Genomic DNA, 19,506 nt, shown 5'->3' with positions numbered 1-19,506 from the left:
ACTGGCCAACTTCTTGTGATACCGCAACTTGGTAATCTCAAGCTCTCTGAATTCTTGCCTCAGATAACCAGTTAGACCACCTGTCATCTTTTTATGATCATGAATTCTTGCCTCAGATGACCAGTTAGACCACCTGTCATCTTTTTATGATCAAATCCCTGCACAATTATAGTGCCCTCATATGTAGATCCACGAGATAGACAAGTGTAAACAGACTGGTGAGATCGACAGTTCTGTAAGTCACAGACATTGTCTGGACGAGTACGACCCTGATCCAAAGTCTGTCATTGCAAAGTTAGGGATCACAGGAACTTGATATCGCATAATGGTTAGAAGTTTATCATTTTGCATATTACACTTCACTTTGATACCCTGCTGACTAATAGGTACAGCATTCTCAGGCAATCCATCTAGCTGAACGGGTGTTGGAGGTGCAGTGAGTTTGATAAACAGTGTCTCTAAGGCATATTTATTATTTTCAAGTGGCTTTGACTTCCAACCAACAACTATACCTTCTGCACCATTAGTTACACAGCATTCTGTGGCCTCATTTGTTTTAATCATTACAGGTAGACCAAGACAAATGGTGAGTTTCCCTGGGTGATGATTTGTACTAGCATGAGGCAGTTCCCATAGTCTTGCTTGAATTCCTGGCTCAATCTTGTTAGACTTCCGTTGTGGATTGACCACCTTCTGTTTGCGATTTGGTTTGTCATCTGGTGTATCTGACCATTTGTCTACAGAATAGAATGTCTTCAACTCCTGCTTAGTCTCTTGAGCAAATCGTGCATATCCAAGTTCATTGATTTTATCTCGGTGAGTATTCCATGCTGTGATCACAGACACATTTCTAAATCTTGGTTGGTTCAATTTGGGCTTGTCTGCTGCACGACCGGCAATTCTGGATTCAATATGTTTAATGTCTGCCATAGTACAGGATTTAAAGCAAAGGTTCTCTAAGGCCTTACACAATTTGGCATCATTTGGATTTTGTAAGCGCTGTCTCATGTTCTCACGCAGAATTACTACTGTAGTAACTTGATGCCAGAGTGCCTTGCCTAGTGTGGCTTCTTGGAGATGGTATCCATTGGTTGTATGTACATTACTAAGGTCATGCATTCCAACCTTATGTGAATATAAAGAAAAGGTAGGTCCAGCCGGTGGAAGCTGTGCAAAATCACCAGCAAATATCATATTAATTCCTCCAAAGGGTATACCTTCATTCTTGAGAGCAGTGCTCATTTTTGCACATATATTATACATGCTGTTGCAGTCTACCATAGACACCTCATCCACAAATATATAGTCAACATTGAGCAGTCGTGCACGTACTTGCATCAAGGAAGTCTGAGAGTCACCAAACTTGCTGAAACCAAGCATAGAATGATAGGTGGAGCCTGCAATGAGAGCAGCAGCAGAGCCTGTAGGTGCAACACACATAAACCGATAGCCTTCCTTTCGCTCACCAAAGAAATGAATCAGGGCCTTAATAACTTGAGATTTTCCTGTACCTGCCATTCCACCCAAGTACATCTTCAGTTGCTCACCACTGGGATCAGTTGCATGGTTTGCTATGATTCGTAAGGCACACTCTTGGTCAGTATTGAGACTAAAGTTTTTGACAGTATCATCAATCAGGGTTTGATCTGCTTTGTTCTTTGCCTCAAAATTCTTATTCAGATAAGACTGATCAATTACCTTCACTGTGTTCACATCCTTGCTGATATGCAGTCCCGTCTTGGGATCTACTTCATCTGAATTGTTATCTACTGCCTGCTCCTCTCGTGTACGAAGGATCTCCTGTCGCTTCTCAGCAAGTAAGTTTTTCCATTCCACTGCTGTTTTATCTTGACCTGTAATAGTCTCAGTAGGAAGATTCAAAGTGTCCAGACCTGTATCCTAGATATATTGTCCAGCCATCCAGATGTTTGCATAATTCTTTCAGCTTGCAGCATACTGCTGATTCTGATCAGCATCTTCTCACCCACTTGATCCCAGTCATCTGATTCAGGCATCAAGTCGAGATCATTACTTACACCTGCTGTGGCTTCGTCTTCTTGATATTGGATATCAAGTTCATTCATTGCATTGTCATCCATACCAAAGGGCATTTGTCCATGGAACTTGCCTGCCTTATGTGCAGCAGCAAAATCATCTCTAGCATCATTGCACTCATAGCGTATATGGAAGAATTTCATGAGCTCTAACTGTCTGGGTGTAAATTTATACTCGTCAAAGGTATTGTGCCAGGATGTATTTGCATCAAGCTTAAGGTCAAGCCCAGTATGCCAAGGTTTGAACAAACTAAGCATTGTCAGGTAGTATTCTTCACGATCACCGGTGTCACATCTAGGCAATAATCCACCTACAAAGTTGGGTACCAGACTGTCTGCTTCAGCCAGCAGTCGTACCTGGTGAGTTGCTTTCTGAGGATGTTCTACAGTAAAGTAACCGGGTTTTAATTCCAAGGTCAGATGATCCTTCTCTTCTTGCGCTGCTGCCTTCTTTGCAGACTTTGTGGTCAGCAGAAGTTCATCTTCACTTTCTTCCTCCTCCGTCATCATATTGGAGATCTGTTCATTGTAAGTGACATCTTCCTCTTCCTCTTCCTCTTTAAATGCTGCATTATTAACCTCAGGAATCTCAAGAAACTCGTCGTCAACTGCATAGTTATTTTCAAAATCAGTTTCACTGGCATCTTCATTAATGTCAGGTTCTATAGTCACTGTATCAAAGGCATTTAAATTGGCAGGTCGGGTATCTTTCTTCCTGGATATTGTTCTTTCTTAGAGCGACAAATCCAGTCATATAAGCTTACAGATTCATACTTTTTGGGCCGATAGACATAGTCTAACACTGGAGATAAGGCGACATACTCTCCTTGAACATTACCTAGTACAATCTTTTCCTTCTCGTGATGCAGTGAATCTTCTAAAGGTTCATCAATATTCATATGATCTGACACTGTTATCGCAGTTGACCATGCCTTTTTAGCCTGGTTAACATAGCTTCTCCAGTAACAGATCTTAAAATTGTGACTGGTGTAATGATCACTATGACCAAGTAAGTACAGAGAGGCCATCGGTCCACCAATTTCTAAAGTAGTGGTCAAAGCATTGACAATCTTGGTCAGTAGTAGACGCGCCTTCTGACATCTTGGCATGTCACCACCAATTAACTCAACATTTCTGTCAAATACTCGACGGATGGCATCAAACATGACATGTGTCTTCAAGGGTGTCTTAGTAATATAATCAGTTACATATGCAATCACTGACTTAATTGCTGTACCGGACAAAAGACTCGTTACATCCACTTCAGGGTACCCTTTATCCCTAGCTCTTAGCGACAAGATCTTCTATAGTATGTCACTTGTGGGGAGTGGGCCATTGCTTTGCATGGCAGGAACAATTCCTGAGGTTCTGTGTTCCTCTCTTTCTCTCATCATCTAATTGTTTTCACATACTTTAATCATTTTGTATTACTCCTTAGTAGTTGATTACTTGTGAAGAATGATCCATTGCATTGCATAGCATGTTGTATTTTTATTAGGTATTTATGTCAAGGTTTCATCATTTATATTCACTTAAAACAGTCACTTTAGGTGAAAATCTAGTACAATTTGATGTTATACTAATAAGTATAAAGAATGCAAGTCTTTCTTGTTAGAGTATAATTTTTGGTACCTCTGAAACTCTGTTTTTATTCGAAATAAAATTATATAAAAATTCATGTTATATCAATAGCAAAAAGAAATAAAGTATTAGAATGACTTATAATATTATTTAGATACTCTAAGTATCATTAACAACTGCATTACAATATTTTAGTATCCTGTTCATTTAATATTTTACTTACAAATATTTGGTAGCAGTACTGCAATAGTCCAGCAGGTCATCTATATGTCTATACAAAAAAGTTACAAGAAAATGCCACAGCTGTTTAAATGAAAGCATTATAATAGTCTATAATGTTATTCAATAACTGGTGCATTGCTTAGTAATATATAGTAAGCTTTTAACAATATTATACTTATAACTTACTTATAAGATGTCACCTGATTGTAGTTTATAAAAATATTATAGCAATGTATTAGAGTATGCAACACACTTTATAACAATAATATGTTATGTTATCACATGAGTCTTATATGTCAGTTGATATTATAGTATAATGTAAATCATTGTTTATTTATAGCTGCCTGATAATAGCTTGACATATTACTAAGTATCTCAGAGTAGGATTATTTAAAACATGGCTTTAAAATGATATTACTCTGTTCTTTTATCAAAACAATATAAGAATGTTACTAAAAATTGTTAGTACACCTCTCCTTAAAACCACCTTCAAAATTGCTTTAAAATGATACTACTATGTGGTTCTGCAAAAACTATATAAAAATATAACCAAAAAGTGACTAGTATGCATTCTTCAAGACTCAGCCAAAAAATGGCTTTAAAATGACAATATATGTCATTTCGCAAAAAGTGAATAAGCAATTACTAAAAAGTAACTAGCATGTATTCTAAAAGACTGAGCTGAAAAATGGCTTCAAAATGATATTACTATGTCATTTTATAAAATCTATATAAAACTATAACTAAAAAGTGATTGGTATGCATTCTAAAAGACTCGGCTGAAAAATGGCTTTAAAATGATATTACTATGAGATTTTGTAAAAAGGATATAAAAACATTACCAAAAAGTGACTAGTATGCATTTCAAAAAAATGGGCTTCAAAATGGCTTCAAAATGATACTACTATGTTGTTCTGCAAAAAGTATATAAAAACATTACTAAAAAGTGACTAGTGTGCATTCTGAAAGACTCAGCTAAAAAGTAGCTTCAAAATGATATTATCAATTTATAAAATGTATATAAAAATATGACTAAAAAGGCATTCATTAATATTCAGCTTACAAGAATCACCTTAATAGCCTGCAATGTCATGTACTTACTCTATCTGATAGAACTTTCTTAGAATCTTCGATTCTATAGTTATGCCACAATTCTTCCAATATTTCTATAATTTTTTCGGATTTTTTTCTATGTCATCAGATTTTTCGTAGGACATCTAATATTAGTTGGTAAGTGCCTTACAGTAGTCTGACATACTGCCTATCATTTTTAATGGAGATCTTACAATGCCCCATAATGTGATCTGGTAATGTTTGGTAAGCTCCTACAATATCTTACTACATAGTTTACTAACTTTTAGCAAGTTGCTCAGTACTCTAATGACCTTATAATAGCCTGGCATGGCACCTGGTATTTATTTTTAAGGCCTTATAATAGTCTGAAAGGCCACCTACTATCAGTTTGTAGGCGTCTTACAACAATTTACAATGTCATCTACAAAATTCGAATATACCACCTACAAACCATGAATAGTCTATTATATACTTTACTGACTCCTAGTATGTCATATAATAATGTCTGGTAAGCATTCTACAATATTCTACTCCACTAAGTAGTATGAGTTTATAAGAGCCTTACATTGGTATACAAATTTATCTACAGACTCTTAATATATAAGAATCTCTACAAAAAATGACACTAGCAAGTGTGCCTATAAGAATCACTACAAAAATGTTACCAACAAGTCTATAAGAATCACTACAAAAAATGACACCAGAAACTGTTACAAATATGTGTCTAAAAGAATCACTACAAAAGATTATGCTAGAAACTGTTACTAATATGCCTACAAGAATCACTACAAAAAATAACAGCAGAAACTGTTACACATGTGCCTATAAGAATCAGTCTAAAAATGACACTAGAAACTGTTACTAATGTGTATACAAGAATCAGTACAAAAAATGTTACCAATGTGCCTATAAGAACCACTACAGAAAATCACAGGGGAAACTGTTACTAATGTGCCTACAAGACTCACTATAAAAAATCTTACCAATGTGTCTATAAGAACCACTACAAAAAATAACAGCAGAAACTGTTACACATGTGCCTATAAGAACCACTACAAATAACAACCGTAGAAACTGTTACTAATGTGCCAACAAGAATCATTACAAAAAATGTCACCAACACGCCTATAAGAACCACTACAAAAAAATAACACCAGAAGCTGTTATGTGGCTATAAGAATCACTACAAAAAATAACGCTAAAAACTGTTACTAATGTGCCTATATGAATCACTACAAAAAATGTTACCAATGTGCATATAAGAACCACTACAAAAAATAACACTAGAAACTATAACCCATGTGTCTATAGCAACACATCAAAATGTATACAATAAATTGTTATTATATTATCTACTAAATCCTAGTATCATCTAATAATGTGTAGTAGGTGTCCTACAATGTTCCACTAGACATTGATAACAGTCTACAAAGTCGCCTACTAACTCCTCTACCAACTCCTAGTGTGCCATTTAATAATGTGTAGTAAGTGTCCTACAACATCCCACTATACATTGATAAGTTGTGTGGGTTGATAAGGGCCGCATTATTAAATAGTCTACAAAGTTGCCTACTAACTCTTAGTATGTTGCCTAGCAATGTTCAGCAAGTCAACAACACCCAATGATACTGACTCCTAATATATTTTGTAGCATGAGTTTGTAATGAGCTTACAATAGTCGGAAGTGTTACCTGGCATCACTTTGTAAGAATCTTCAGTAACCTTCAATGGTCTCTAGTAATTTCTTGTAAGTGTCCTAGTGAACATGTGACCCTACAATAGTGAGATATGTCATCTAGTGTCACTTTGTAAGATGCTTAAAATAGCCTACAAAGTGTTGTATTGACTCCTAGTATGTCTAGTAGTGTTTAGGAAGCCTGCTTCAATGCCTCATTATACCATTTCTTGAATTCTATTACACCCTCTAGTATTGGTTTGTATGGCCTTACAATATTCAAATATGCCATCTAGTGTGGATGTGTAAGGACTTTACAATGGCTTACAACATTGTCTAGTTACATCTACAAGTCTACTATCATCAAAAGGCCATGCCATAATTTTCCTGGTATTTCTGCGATTTTTTTGCATTTTGTCTTCAGCCACATGTCACATGGCCTGCAGTCACGTGACACTACCGGCTTCAAGCACTTGTTACCACACTTGTAGCCAAACTTGCCAGGCTTGTAGCTCACTTAATTCTGCTCGGATTTGGATAAACCAAGTGGCCATTCTGACCGAATTTTCAAACTGAATCTGACGGTATTACTTTTGAAAACATCAAAATCACTTGCTGGAGTGCTACAATTTATTTTCTTAGTTTTCTCTCCATTCTGCTTGCTTCTTCAATATGCACTGCATGTAAAAAATAAGGCGCCCTATCTAACATGTTTATGTGCATTTTAGAGTCATTCTCAAAATTTTCTGGCATTTATCCAATTTTTCTGCACTTCACACTGAGCATTCTAATCCAAAACCGAGATATCTCTGCCAGTTTTACTCAGATTTACTTGGTTTAAGAGAGCATTATGCTCCATTTCCTTCACAGATTTCAATGGTACTGCTTTTTATGTGTTGGAATTAGCATGTGCTTCTATACTTTCACTGACTATGATGCATTGGTCCTTTGTGACTGCTGTGGCACTTCTATTGATTACTATTTGTGCAAGTCGCGTTGGTTTTCACTACAATCAGTTTGAAAGACCAACTGTACTCAAGTTGTAGGATGGTAACAACAGGGACTACAAAGTTTGTAGTTAAACCCTAGACCTAACCCAGGACTAGGTGCAGCTCTCACATACAAAATTGTATTGAAAAGTCGTTCCCACACCTTGGGGAAAAAGTGCGTGTTCTCCCAAAAGTTGGCGGAAGCCCTATCCCATAAAGAACGATTCCTTCGTACCTCAGGAATCGTAATAGCTAAGAGCTTCTTAAGTGTCAGACTGACCATGGTACCTATTATGTCCCAGGGCATTCTGTGGCATTGCCCAGGGCATAGATAGGGTAGTGGCTGGGCATATGGGATGATTATTATGTGGGATATCCTACTAGGCTAGGACATTAATTGTTTATCCCAGTATTACTGGTTGTCTCATGGTGTCAGGGGTACATAAGGATGTCCCACTGTTAGCAGAAGATGTATTTTAGGCTGTATATTTGTTGTTTCATCTTTTCATCTACTGCCATATTATATAAAATATAATTACATAGTACAGTAAATCAGTGCTTTATTAACACTTTATATAAAAATGGGACATTCCATTTTAAGGATATCCCATTTTAAAGGACATCCCATTTTAAGGACATCCTAAAATGTGATTTATTTGTATGCTGACAGCTATTCAGACTATTATTTGTCTGAATATATCTGTTAGACTACTATAATTAACTAAAGACCTATACTATTCATTGTATTATTAAGATTGGAGAGTAACAGGTTCTTAAATGGGATATCCCATCCTATAGCATAATGTCCCAGAGTATAAGAAGTCATTGGGTATGTGTTTGTGAATGCAACTTTACTGCAATCTTAGATCAAATGTCTTCCTTGCTTTATTCAGGTACATTCTATAGTAGCAGACTTAACTAAGGTGTCTCTTATTTGCTAGTGTATAAGTAGACTGAGTTACTGTGTTTCTTCTGGTTATTAATGAAAGTTATAGAATATTCAGGTTGGATGCAATATACTAAAGGTGACATCACGTCAATTTGAACATTGCATCAGAAAAGATACAATTACTTTTGAAACACGAGAATAAGAACTGTTGTTTGGCCTGTTATAGTTGTTATTTGATCTAATGAACATGTTATACATACCACTAATAGTAATTAGTATTATAACACTGCAGGTGAATATAAAACTTAGTATGGGATATCCCACTATTTGTGGATCTCCCATCTCATTTGAAGTATCAATAAAGCACTGGTTTATTGTACTATGTAATTAAGGTTTATACAGTATGGCAGTAGATGAAAATATGAAACAACAAATATACAACAGCTTAAAAATACATCTTCTGCTAACAGTGGGACATCCTTATGTACCCCTGACACCATGAGACAACCAGTAATACTGGGATAAACAATTAATGTCCTAGCCTAGTAGGATATCCCACATAATAATCATCCCATATGCCCAGCCACTACCCTATCTATGCCCTGGGCAATGCCACAGAATGCCCTGGGACATAATAGGTATCATGGTCAGTCTGACACTTAAGAAGCTCTTAGCTATGACATACTATAGAAGATCTTGTTGCTAAGAGCTAGGGATAAAGGGTACCCTAAAGTGGTTACATCAGTATTGCATCACAAAAGATAGGTGAGTGTTGGTGTAACAGTATTGATCCAGGCTTCACCTTTTCGCTCAGGATCAACGGTGGTCTCTTTGAATAATTCACGTGGAAATCTGGCCTTACAGCCATACTCTGGATTCAGACATCCTTTATGACATGTATGGCGGTTAGAACGATACAGGAGTTCATCTACAGTGTGTGTGAATTTCTCCCACCACGATTGAGATAATTTACACTCTGAACAGTCTTCAGAGTTACCACACTCACATAAAGGTGGTGGTGCATCTGGCAATGTCTCAGTAGGAGGAATACGATCAGGATTCTCTTCATTCAACTTATCGAGTCGTTGACGTACATCTTCCATGGTACCATTCATAAATTCTCCAATGTGAACACCCTCCAAATATTCTACCATTTTGCGTTGAAAATCTGAATTGGGATCCATAATTCTGTCCCGTATCTCTTGTGGAGTAAGCGCATTCATGATTCAAATCATCATATGCATATGAAGGGTCAGCCGACCCTGCTGTTCAACTGTGCCATAGTAGCCTGCAGTCTCACCATATATTCCAGGTCGATCAAGTCCAACTCCAAGTACATGCTTTAGAAAAAGCTGAACCATCATTTTGAAAAATCTTGCACCAGCAACTGGATTATTTGCAATTAGTCGATAACGTTCATCATACTTTCTAAAGTCTGGTAAGAAGGTCTGTTGAGTATCAGCAAAGTACAAGGCAATTGGGTGATTAAGATCTGCTGGTGCAAATGTAATAAACCATGATGACGCACCAAGGTAGCTGGTGAGTGCCCAAATCTCATTCTGCATGGTCTTTTGATTGGTCATGGAGCCTTGGACTTTGTAACCAACATGATCTAAGTCATTAATAATCTTGAAACAAGCTTTCTCTTCCTCTGTCTCAGGCTTGACATGTCCAGCGGAGAGTCATTTGATAAGATCAGCGAGAGTACTATCAGTAAGATTAAGTAGATGGTTAGTAATATCTGTAAATTTCTGCTTATCTGCAAGAAGATAACCTGCTGTAGTCGTATTTTTAATCTGTTCTTGATTAAATGCAACGAGTGGAAACAGCAGTTCAGTCTGAAATCGCTTGTCATGGTACATCAGCAGTTGCTGCTTACGCTTGGTCTCTGATATGGACTCCATGCCTCGAACATTCTCCATTCCACCAAAGCCATATGGGAATAGCCATGGAAACATCTGTGTGTTCAACTGAGGATTATGATATAGACTTTGCGGTTGACTATCCTGACCGATACCAAGTACCTTGCCTTCTTTAAAGTGTTGTATGGCTCGTGCACGGATCTCTAGTGGCTTCATAGTCATCATATTTACCATAGAAGTGCCTGTCAAGCCATGCACAGTAAATGGACACTGGCCTTCTGTTGTGCCATCATCTTCTGCAGTATCATGCACTGCGGTAGCCTCTGCAACTTTGGTACCATCATAAGATTGGTGATAATTGACAATTACTGGAGGAACATCTTCTAGATAGGTCTGTAGATTTGAATAAGAGATCTCAAGGTCAGCATAGTCAATATGGTTGAGTTTAAGCCATTCTAGGGCTTGCACCACTTTGTTGCAATGAACAAGAAAAGGGGTACGAGCATACTCCTTAGGGGTAGGCTTTGATGGTCCAATATAGAGAAATGCAAGGACTTCATCCAGTTCCTCACGATTAGGTGGTAATGCTGCATAGATTTTTGGCATAGGAACAGAATGACATACTGCATTGGCCTTCATCTTATGCATTCGAGATGATGCTACTCGTACAATACAGTGATTATGTTTTACACGTACAATGAGCATTTTCTCCGTCCAAGTGAGATCCTGTAATTGCGGTGGAATTGCACCAATCCGAAGTCCATTTGCAAGGGCATCTGTAGGCACTTTACCTTGCTGCAAATATGAAAGACAGTAAGTGCATATGTTGTCACAACTTGGTAAAACTACTGGGCCAGAAAGTTCTTGTATAGGATCTTGTTCTGTAAAACATTCTTTTCTAGTTTGAATAAAGTCAGATGTGCACAGCAATGAGAGGTTTGCTCGCACTTCAGTCAGACTTGTGAGCTCTGTGACAGGCTTTAGCAATGCGCAAACAGTGCAGGCCATTTCTATAAATTGAGATGGGTCAGTATCGGTACAAAATCCATTAATTGTCTCATGTATCAATGGTATTGGAGGTGGAGCAGGTGGAAAAGCAGTTGTATGAATAGTCTCACTTGTTTTAGGCTTTGTTTTCTTTTCTGTAATCTTTTTACCTGACTTACGATAAGTCTCACTACGCTGAGCATTGTTCTGAATTGGTTGCACTTTCTGAAAATGAGTAACAAAGTCAGGACACGTAGTACAAACATGCTTAGACAGAATTGATTCAAGATTGTCTCTTGTAAGCCTTTTGCCACTTATACTAAGGCCATGTAACTGTCCAATTGTACGTAGAGTATGCGCTGGTAGTCTTTGTGATAGTATAGAAAGTGGTATATCCACCTGAATGATATCTGGATGGAATTGAGATATCTTTGTGGTGTTTTTCAGTGAGTAATCCCAGAATTTGTATTGATCATCAATATCATATGACATTGCATTATATGCATGAAGCTCGGCAGCAGACCAGGTGCGAGGTTTTTTAGGAGCAATACCTCTACCACGTACTTTATTATTAATAGTAATCTGAGTTTTGAAATATAAGAACTTTGGTTGAGACGGTGACTTTGGCTGTATAGAGTTAGTGTAAGCTCGTAGCAGCACATAGAAGTCATATCTATGAAAGAATGCCCGAATTAGCATCAGACGAGTAAGCTGCAAGTATGAAATCGGTCTGTAAAATAGAATATGTGCAATTGCATATGACAAATGTATGATCGAAGGCCCTTTATGAATATATTTTTTTTTCCAGCATGTGTCGGTCAATATTTTATAGTTTAGCTGCATAGACCTTTTCGAGAGGGTGTCTGCCTGTACCCTGCAGTCTAGCTGCACAGATCTTTTTGAGAGGGTGTCTGCCTGTACCCTGCGGTCAAACCGCACAGATCGTTTCGAGAGGGTGTCATCTGCCTGTACCCTGCAGTCAAACCGCACAGATCATTTCGAGAGGGTGTCTGCCTGTACCCTGCGGTCAAGCCGCACAGATCTTTTCGGGAGGGTGTCTGCCTGCACCCTGCGGTCTAGCCGCACAGAAATTTCTGAGAGTGTGTCTGCCAGCACCCTAGCAACATGCTCAAAAGACGTATCTTCTTCAATCAACATAATTTTCTCAGGTATCACAGTTCTTAATCGCCAACAATATAGTTTGCTTACATTAGAATCACAGTTTATAGTTAACTGTGACACAAGAAGGCCAGCTAGCATGAGCTGAAAGCACAAAAAGGCTGCTATTAGCAACCTCAGACAAATTCGATAGGCAAGCATGGTGGTGGTTGATACAAGAGATGTTGCGCAAGCGAGATAACGAGTTCTCTTTCAATTCAGTGCGCGACACCTGCCCACGTTGGAATAATGAGGTTCCTCTTGGTTCTTTTGTTGCTGTCCTGTACAGCCCTGGCCAGTATAAAACCAAGCTGGGGACAGACTCGGTGTCGCTCAATCTGATGGCAGTTTGTATCTTGTTGAAGGAGGATTAATTGCACAGCGCTGTCTTCTCGAATACCTGGTCATTACAATTGTCTGATGCTTGCATCTTGAATATTATGAGCATACTTTGCATCGTAGTTTGTTGATATGCATAAGAAATATTGAGACCTCTGACTTGAAAGTTTGTTACGTGAATGCTGTAGTCTGATCACGTGCTCTGTTGTGTTCATTATGTCATATTTTTTGGCCACGTTGCGACTCTCAATGCCCTGGAAGAATGCGGTGCAGTCATATACAACAACTAAGACTCAGACGTATCAGTGTTACGATCAGAGAATATTGTAGAACAGATATACCATCATCCCAATGATCAAGTGTGCTGAGAACTTTTCCCTGCGGTAAGATGAAGCTAGCTGCACGCTTTCCATCAACACTGGTAGAAGGGCCACCATGCCTGCCTGCGACGGCCTTGCTCGGAGAAGCCTTGCTAAGCATCTTGTTAAGTGATGTACTGCCAGCTAAAAAAAGAATAAGCAAAGTGAAAGAAGATATAAAACAGAATATCGGACGTACAATTGCCCGCATAGTCAGGATGCTCCAATGTAGATGGTCTGGTGGACATGGTGATGCTGTTCTGATAGGTGTAAAGACCGTAGTTGTCACCAATGAATGAGCCAAAGAATGCAACAGTCCGCTCCCATTCTAGGCTCATCGGCGCAATGTTGATATCTTTTGTCCACTTTGACATAGAATGTATTATACGAGAGGCAGCGACAGCGCTGAACATTACAGCACCAAAGGTAATGGCCAGCTGACGAGCCCCCAGCCGGCTTTCCAAAGAACCTGTCATCTGATAGTTCTTTATATTTGTGCGTGCAGGATTGACAAACAGACCATCGCTGAAAGCGAAGGTGAGAGCCTTGATCAATGCACTACGATGTAATATTAGACAAATTGCATCTGCTGCAAAGTGAAGTAGTGAATTATGGCTTATTCACCTGATATCCCATAAATCCGTCCAGCACACCAGTGAATGTCAGTGTATTGATAGGCTGATACGTGATTGCATAGTAGGTGCTGCATATTATGAGTGAGAAAATGTAAAACAAGAGTAAAATATAACTTAGACGAACCGTCGAAAGGGAGGCAAAGTCTTGTAGGCATCAGCCTTGAGAAGAATCGGATCTATCAAGGTTATGGATGTGACCTGACACTCAAAATTTTCCTCTCCTTTGTCAGTATCTCTGGAAACAGTATAAGTTAAAGCACAGAGGTGTGTAGAATGTATGTACTCATTCTAAAAGTTAAAACAAATATGGTTATTCTTAGAAATGCATCGGAACAAACAATGACACTTACATTGATCTCCATCTTTCCATCCTTCATGATTGCTTTACTAAGGTGGATATTAGAATCAATGAATATACCAGAAAATATTCACATCCGAGCGTGAAGGCTGGTGAATGCTGTGGTACAGATAGGTTTTAGAATGTATCATATAACAATATAATCAAACATATTTACAGAACATCCTCCGTCTTACCTTTAGATCCACTGGCGGATTTGGTTAGAGACAAGCGGATGCTATTCAATAAAATCAATAGACAGTTAGATACCTGTGCTATTAACATACTCGCGGTCTCTAGGATCGTATTGCTTTACTTGCAAGGAAAAATCTTGTCTCTCCTGCTCCAACATCTTTGTCATGGCAAGGTGCAGTAGGCTATGTAAGAAAGTGAGTTTAAAGTATAGGGAAGTGAGATAAGAAAACAACATACATCATAACATCATAATGATTAAGCTTGGATTGCTCTGTCGATGCTTCTGCTTCAGAGTCAGGCCTACTTTGCCTGTTACGACCTTTCTTCATAGGAGAAGATCTGAATAAAATAGTATAAAAATATGAGACGATAGTCAAACTGAAGTTACATACTGTTCCGGCTCTGCATCCTTGTCAGAATCACTGATATAAACTCGCTTGGTGGGTGTACGAGTCGCCTTTCCTTTGCTGTAGTAACATATGTATGAGTGAGTCTGAAAATAGTATAAATTGAACTACAAACTTGGGCGAAGGACTAATGGGAGTCGGCAAAAGAACAAATGCCTTATTCGCCTTCTTCTTGGGAGTTTCCGTGATTTCGGGTTCATTGATTGGTAGAGCCGCATCACTACAAGACACTCAGACTTGAAGAATAAAAAGACAAAAGACTATAGCATACCTCTCCAAAGACTGCTCGACATCGGAGTCATTGTCCATGAATACGTCCTTCAGCTTAGCACTACACACATTATAAACAGCGACTTAAGACTCAGTAACAAAATACTTACTTAGCCATCTTGGCAGCGGTACGACCGGACACACATGAAGCACTTGGATAAATCAGAGGATTAAACTAGTCAGCAGTATCAGAAAGATGTACAGATTGGTTTCATCATCATCGCTGCTCTCGACAACCTTCTGATACTTACCAGCTTTATGAGGAGAACTGACACAGATAGTCAGCTTCTGAATAGACATGTTGTATGAGTCACGCACCTCACTGCCATATCCTCATCGCTGTTGTCTATGGTCTTCTTATCCTTACCACCTTTGCGAGGGATAGTGATTGCCTTCTCCCTGTGATCATCGGCTGAAGATATAATCAAAAACAATGTGAGCTGCACGTACCTTGTTACTGTATCCTCATCACTATAGTCCACCATGTTTTTGGCCTTCACATTACGAGGCATAGGCACTACAGCTTTGGGAGTTGACCTGAGTCGTATTAGAGAGATGTCACAACATTGAAATCAAACACGTACTTTACTGCAGTTATCTTCTGCTTTGAAGGTGAGGTCTCATCCATCTCAACACTGTTTATATAAAATCATATTGCTATCATGGCATGAAGTAAAACACTTACTCAGAGTCAGCGACCATCTTATCAGACTTGATTGACTTTCGGCCAGCAGTACGACCACGGTTCCTAGAATGAAACCTATCAAGAGGCTACAAAAACCAGCAGTATAGTGGAACACACTTGGTAGGAGTCGAATTGGTGCGAGGAGGCATTGTTAAGAGAGAAGAGGATACCCTGTTCAAATGAAGGATAGGTTGAACATCGATGGGAGCATAAGGTCATTAGCCTTTATAGAATTCAAATGCGGCTGATGTAAATAGAATATATTGTACGATGATCTCAAACATTAGATCTTTGGGGAGGAAATTCTGTTGGGGATGATTGTCCCACTATTTTCAAGTATTATACTGGCCAGTAGGAAAGCGACAGAAGCCCGTGTACTATATAAAGAAATTCTGGAGCGTGAATGAATTGTCACGTGATAGGGAATATACTGCACCTCAGACGTTTTAGGCCATCCAGACTGTTATTGTCTCAGCTAGATCGTACGATATCAAGTTGAACTGCAGCATTGGATTTATTATACCAAAGAAAACATTCACCTCTTAGTTTACTCTTCATCTATCCAACAATATTGGCATCGCACCGTCATTACAGTATATTCAAGATGGCTGTTGAATTTATGAGAAACAATGCAGAAAAGTATAGTAAGTTAGACGGCTTCCACTTGCTGCGTGAAACTCACAACATATTTGTAGAGCAGTTGTTAACCAAAGTTATTGAGGGACGAAGTCAAGGTGGTAATGCTACACATCAATTGATCAACATGGCCAAGGTAAGAGTTTATACAGTGAACGATGAATGAATGGCTCACCAAAGCTGCAGCCTGACTACGCTCGAGTGACAACACAAGTCTTTACTCAAGAAGATAGCAAGACTCAGCTGAATCTGATATGGCCATATAATAGTATTGAGGACAGTGAGCCAGAGGATGCAGTTCTTCACATGCAAGGATTTCTTTGCAAAAAGGACTTGCCACCAATTGTGCGAAATGACCAGTAAGTGTTATTGTCTACACGTAGAAAAATACAGCTCACAAGATATCAGGCTCCCTTCAAAGCTCTTCAGAGCAACGCAGTCTGTGAAATTGACAGGACTCGGTTCTCCGACCTTTGCAGAAGCGGTCAAGGGTGTTATTGCCATTCATCAGCTGTTTGCTCAACATCTCGATAAAGGCATGCTCATCCCATGGAGTCCGATCCGAGAACATGATGAACTTGTATTAGAGTTCTCCAATCGGTACCTTTCTTGTATGCGAGACATGGAGGACGACAACGAGATTCCGATTGGAAATGACATTGATCCGTTTGGCATCCTAAGAAGCCGTATTTGAGATGAGAAGTATCTTACAAACAATGTTGTTCAATACTTTGAACATATCACCAGGCCTTCAGGAGAGACAAGATGAGTGAATATTTGAAATGAAGAACACAAATGCTGACTGTCGTGCATAGCATTATTGTCATAAAGCCATCAGTCATCCAGGAAGGTCAACTCGTAGAGCTTCAGGTTACCTTTTGCACTGTGCCAATATCGAAGGGACGCATGCTCATGTTGAGCAAGTTACAATCGATCTGCATTCTGGATCGTCAAGTGCTGTCAGTAAGAAGGTAATCAAATGGATCAGATAGATTAAATGCTAATGTACGTATATTCCAGGATCGCAACCAGGTTATTATGAACTCGCTGGTCACACCTGTATTGCCAATTCGAAGGGTCAAGCGCAAGATAGGCTATCATGAAGACGACTCCATGATTGGAGGCATCAAATGTTTGCATTGAGAATTGCGAGAAGAATATGGACACAAATTCTGAGTAGAATTCACATTTGTTAGCTTGGTTATCATAGTCATGAATAGCTCACTCACCATCATTCAGTAATGTATAGCCTATTTAATTGTCCTACAAGTATATACAAATCATCACAGATTGTAAGCAACATGATTCGACAAAAGAGACAGAGATAACATTGTAAAATGAAAGAAACTCAGTAAGTCAATAGAAGTATCCGTCCAACCCAGGAAAGAAACTTTGCATAAAGGGCCAAGCAGCAGGAGAATGATCATCATCTGGGTCACACTCATACTCTGGCATACCTCAAGTCGTCAGCTCATCTGGATCCATCTGATGACCTCGAATGTCTTCATCAACTGCACATCATTCATATTCGACAATTCCATCGGTCGTACGATGTCCAGTGAATTGAGAGCCATTGAAGCCCTCATGGTCCGGGATGTTATGAAATATACTGAGCTCAGAATGAGCAATGTGTAAATGTCGAAGCTGTGGAAGTTCCTGGAATAAATAGTCGGTGATTGTCCTTTCTTCCTGTGCAACAGCATGTCGATCTGGATTGATAGCGCGCTAGATACCTCGAACCGACTTTGGAAGAGTAAGCGATAGTGGCTGAATGGTGAATGGAGTGTCGATGATAAGAACGCGTAGCTGGGGAAAGAGCGACAACTCGAATGTGAATTGTTCAATATCATGCCACGGTCGATGAGTATCCAGAATGTCAATATTCTATTGAATTTATCAGCTAAGATCCACAAAGATGAGAAGACCACGCACCATCGCCTCTTCCTCATCCAACTCCCAGTTCTGCTGATCTATCAGTCTGATCTTCTCAATTCCAGATCCTTCTACATTCCACCACTGAGCAAAGCGTGTGATCACCGCAGAGCAGGCCATATCGGAGATGGCAATGTTGAGCTCTTTGAAGTATCCCATAAAGGGAGTGATCTCTCGAGCTCTACGTTGGACAGCCAGACTGTTATCTAACTCGTCCATATGAACACCCAACTGATAAATGCGAAGAAAGTTGCAGTGAGTTTGAAATTGTCCTCCGCTGAGTGCGCATTTGCAAAGCTGTCATTCATAATCCTCGATAGTTTGAAAAAGATCGAGAAGACGTCCAAGATTCGGAACATCGATTGCAGACAAAGGTAAAGGGTTAAGAAAGCCTTGAAAGAATGAACGACAAACACGACAGAGTTCTAGATGCCAGTGGTGTTCAGCTGAACCGTGTTCAATCTGTGACCAGTCTTTGATACATTCAGAACTTGAAGTGATGTGCTTCAAGATTTCTGGTGGCATTGTTGCAAAGTTGCCCATGGTAAATGATGAAAGAGACAATAAACAAATATAAGTGCTGATCGACTGAATTCCTTAAACACATGACGATGTGCGTCAACAATGATATTGTACATTCAACTGCAATTCTACAGTATGTTCGAGTAGTAATTTATCTCTTTATCTCTGTGTACATGAGAAAAATGGAGAGGGGAAGGAAGGATAGAAGAAAAAAGTCATGTTCGATATCTACCCTCCAAGCATACATTATCTTCTGATTATAAGCACGTTTACCTTAGACCATTCCATCTGTGAATCCAAATTGTAAGGATAGGGATACACCTCTGTGTGATCTTGTCCATCAAAGAAATGAGGATCATATTGATGCCCCTTGTACAGGCTAGAGTCCAAAGCCTCTATAATTTCAAACCTCTCACCAATTGTACGCTGCACCAACACTTCTCTCCCATGAGACTCTCCATCTGAACTCCACACATCGAGTGGATCCCAGCCAGCATAGGATAGGAAGATTCGTCGCAATGATGGTATAGCATTGTACCATGTACATGCTAGATCGCGCTCTCGACCTTCGTAGTTGAAAGTACCTGTCGCAAAGAAGGCAGGGAGTTCGGAAATGGTGGCTGGCAGAGGTGGAATGGGATAGGCAAAAAGTCGTGAGTTGATGGCGACCATTCGAAGATGATGACATTTTGCAAGAC

The 19,506-nt window shown here is 39.2% G+C and overlaps 3 protein-coding genes across 3 annotated transcripts; all 3 read right to left on the bottom strand.

The window, feature by feature from the left end:
- Window positions 1–1,238: 1,238 nt before the first annotated feature.
- On the bottom strand, window positions 1,239–13,527 carry SCP_0802520 (hypothetical protein; the record flags this gene model as incomplete). The annotated part of the gene is made up of 6 exons (XM_027760842.1): window positions 1,239–1,274; window positions 1,333–1,421; window positions 1,467–1,892; window positions 1,958–2,662; window positions 13,172–13,333; window positions 13,389–13,527. 6 exons carry the CDS (start codon window positions 13,525–13,527, stop codon window positions 1,239–1,241), a joined length of 1,557 nt encoding a protein of 518 aa, XP_027616643.1.
- An 896-nt stretch (window positions 13,528–14,423) lies between these two features.
- SCP_0802510 (hypothetical protein) lies at window positions 14,424–15,867 on the bottom strand (the record flags this gene model as incomplete). The annotated part of the gene is made up of 12 exons (XM_027760841.1): window positions 14,424–14,538; window positions 14,594–14,695; window positions 14,749–14,823; window positions 14,879–14,983; window positions 15,035–15,094; window positions 15,144–15,185; window positions 15,236–15,301; window positions 15,352–15,432; window positions 15,484–15,570; window positions 15,618–15,668; window positions 15,719–15,781; window positions 15,836–15,867. 12 exons carry the CDS (start codon window positions 15,865–15,867, stop codon window positions 14,424–14,426), a joined length of 879 nt encoding a protein of 292 aa, XP_027616642.1.
- A 2,005-nt stretch (window positions 15,868–17,872) lies between these two features.
- Window positions 17,873–18,445, bottom strand: SCP_0802500 (hypothetical protein; the record flags this gene model as incomplete). Its single annotated transcript, XM_027760840.1, has 3 exons — window positions 17,873–18,043; window positions 18,095–18,238; window positions 18,287–18,445. 3 exons carry the CDS (start codon window positions 18,443–18,445, stop codon window positions 17,873–17,875), a joined length of 474 nt encoding a protein of 157 aa, XP_027616641.1.
- Window positions 18,446–19,506: the final 1,061 nt, after the last annotated feature.

Source organism: Sparassis crispa (assembly GCF_003851025.1).
Source record: "Sparassis crispa DNA, contig_000007F, whole genome shotgun sequence".
NCBI lineage: Eukaryota > Fungi > Basidiomycota > Agaricomycetes > Polyporales > Sparassidaceae > Sparassis > Sparassis crispa.
The sequence above is the reverse complement of the archived record's forward strand: the minus strand, read 5'-3'. Positions and strand labels throughout refer to the sequence as shown.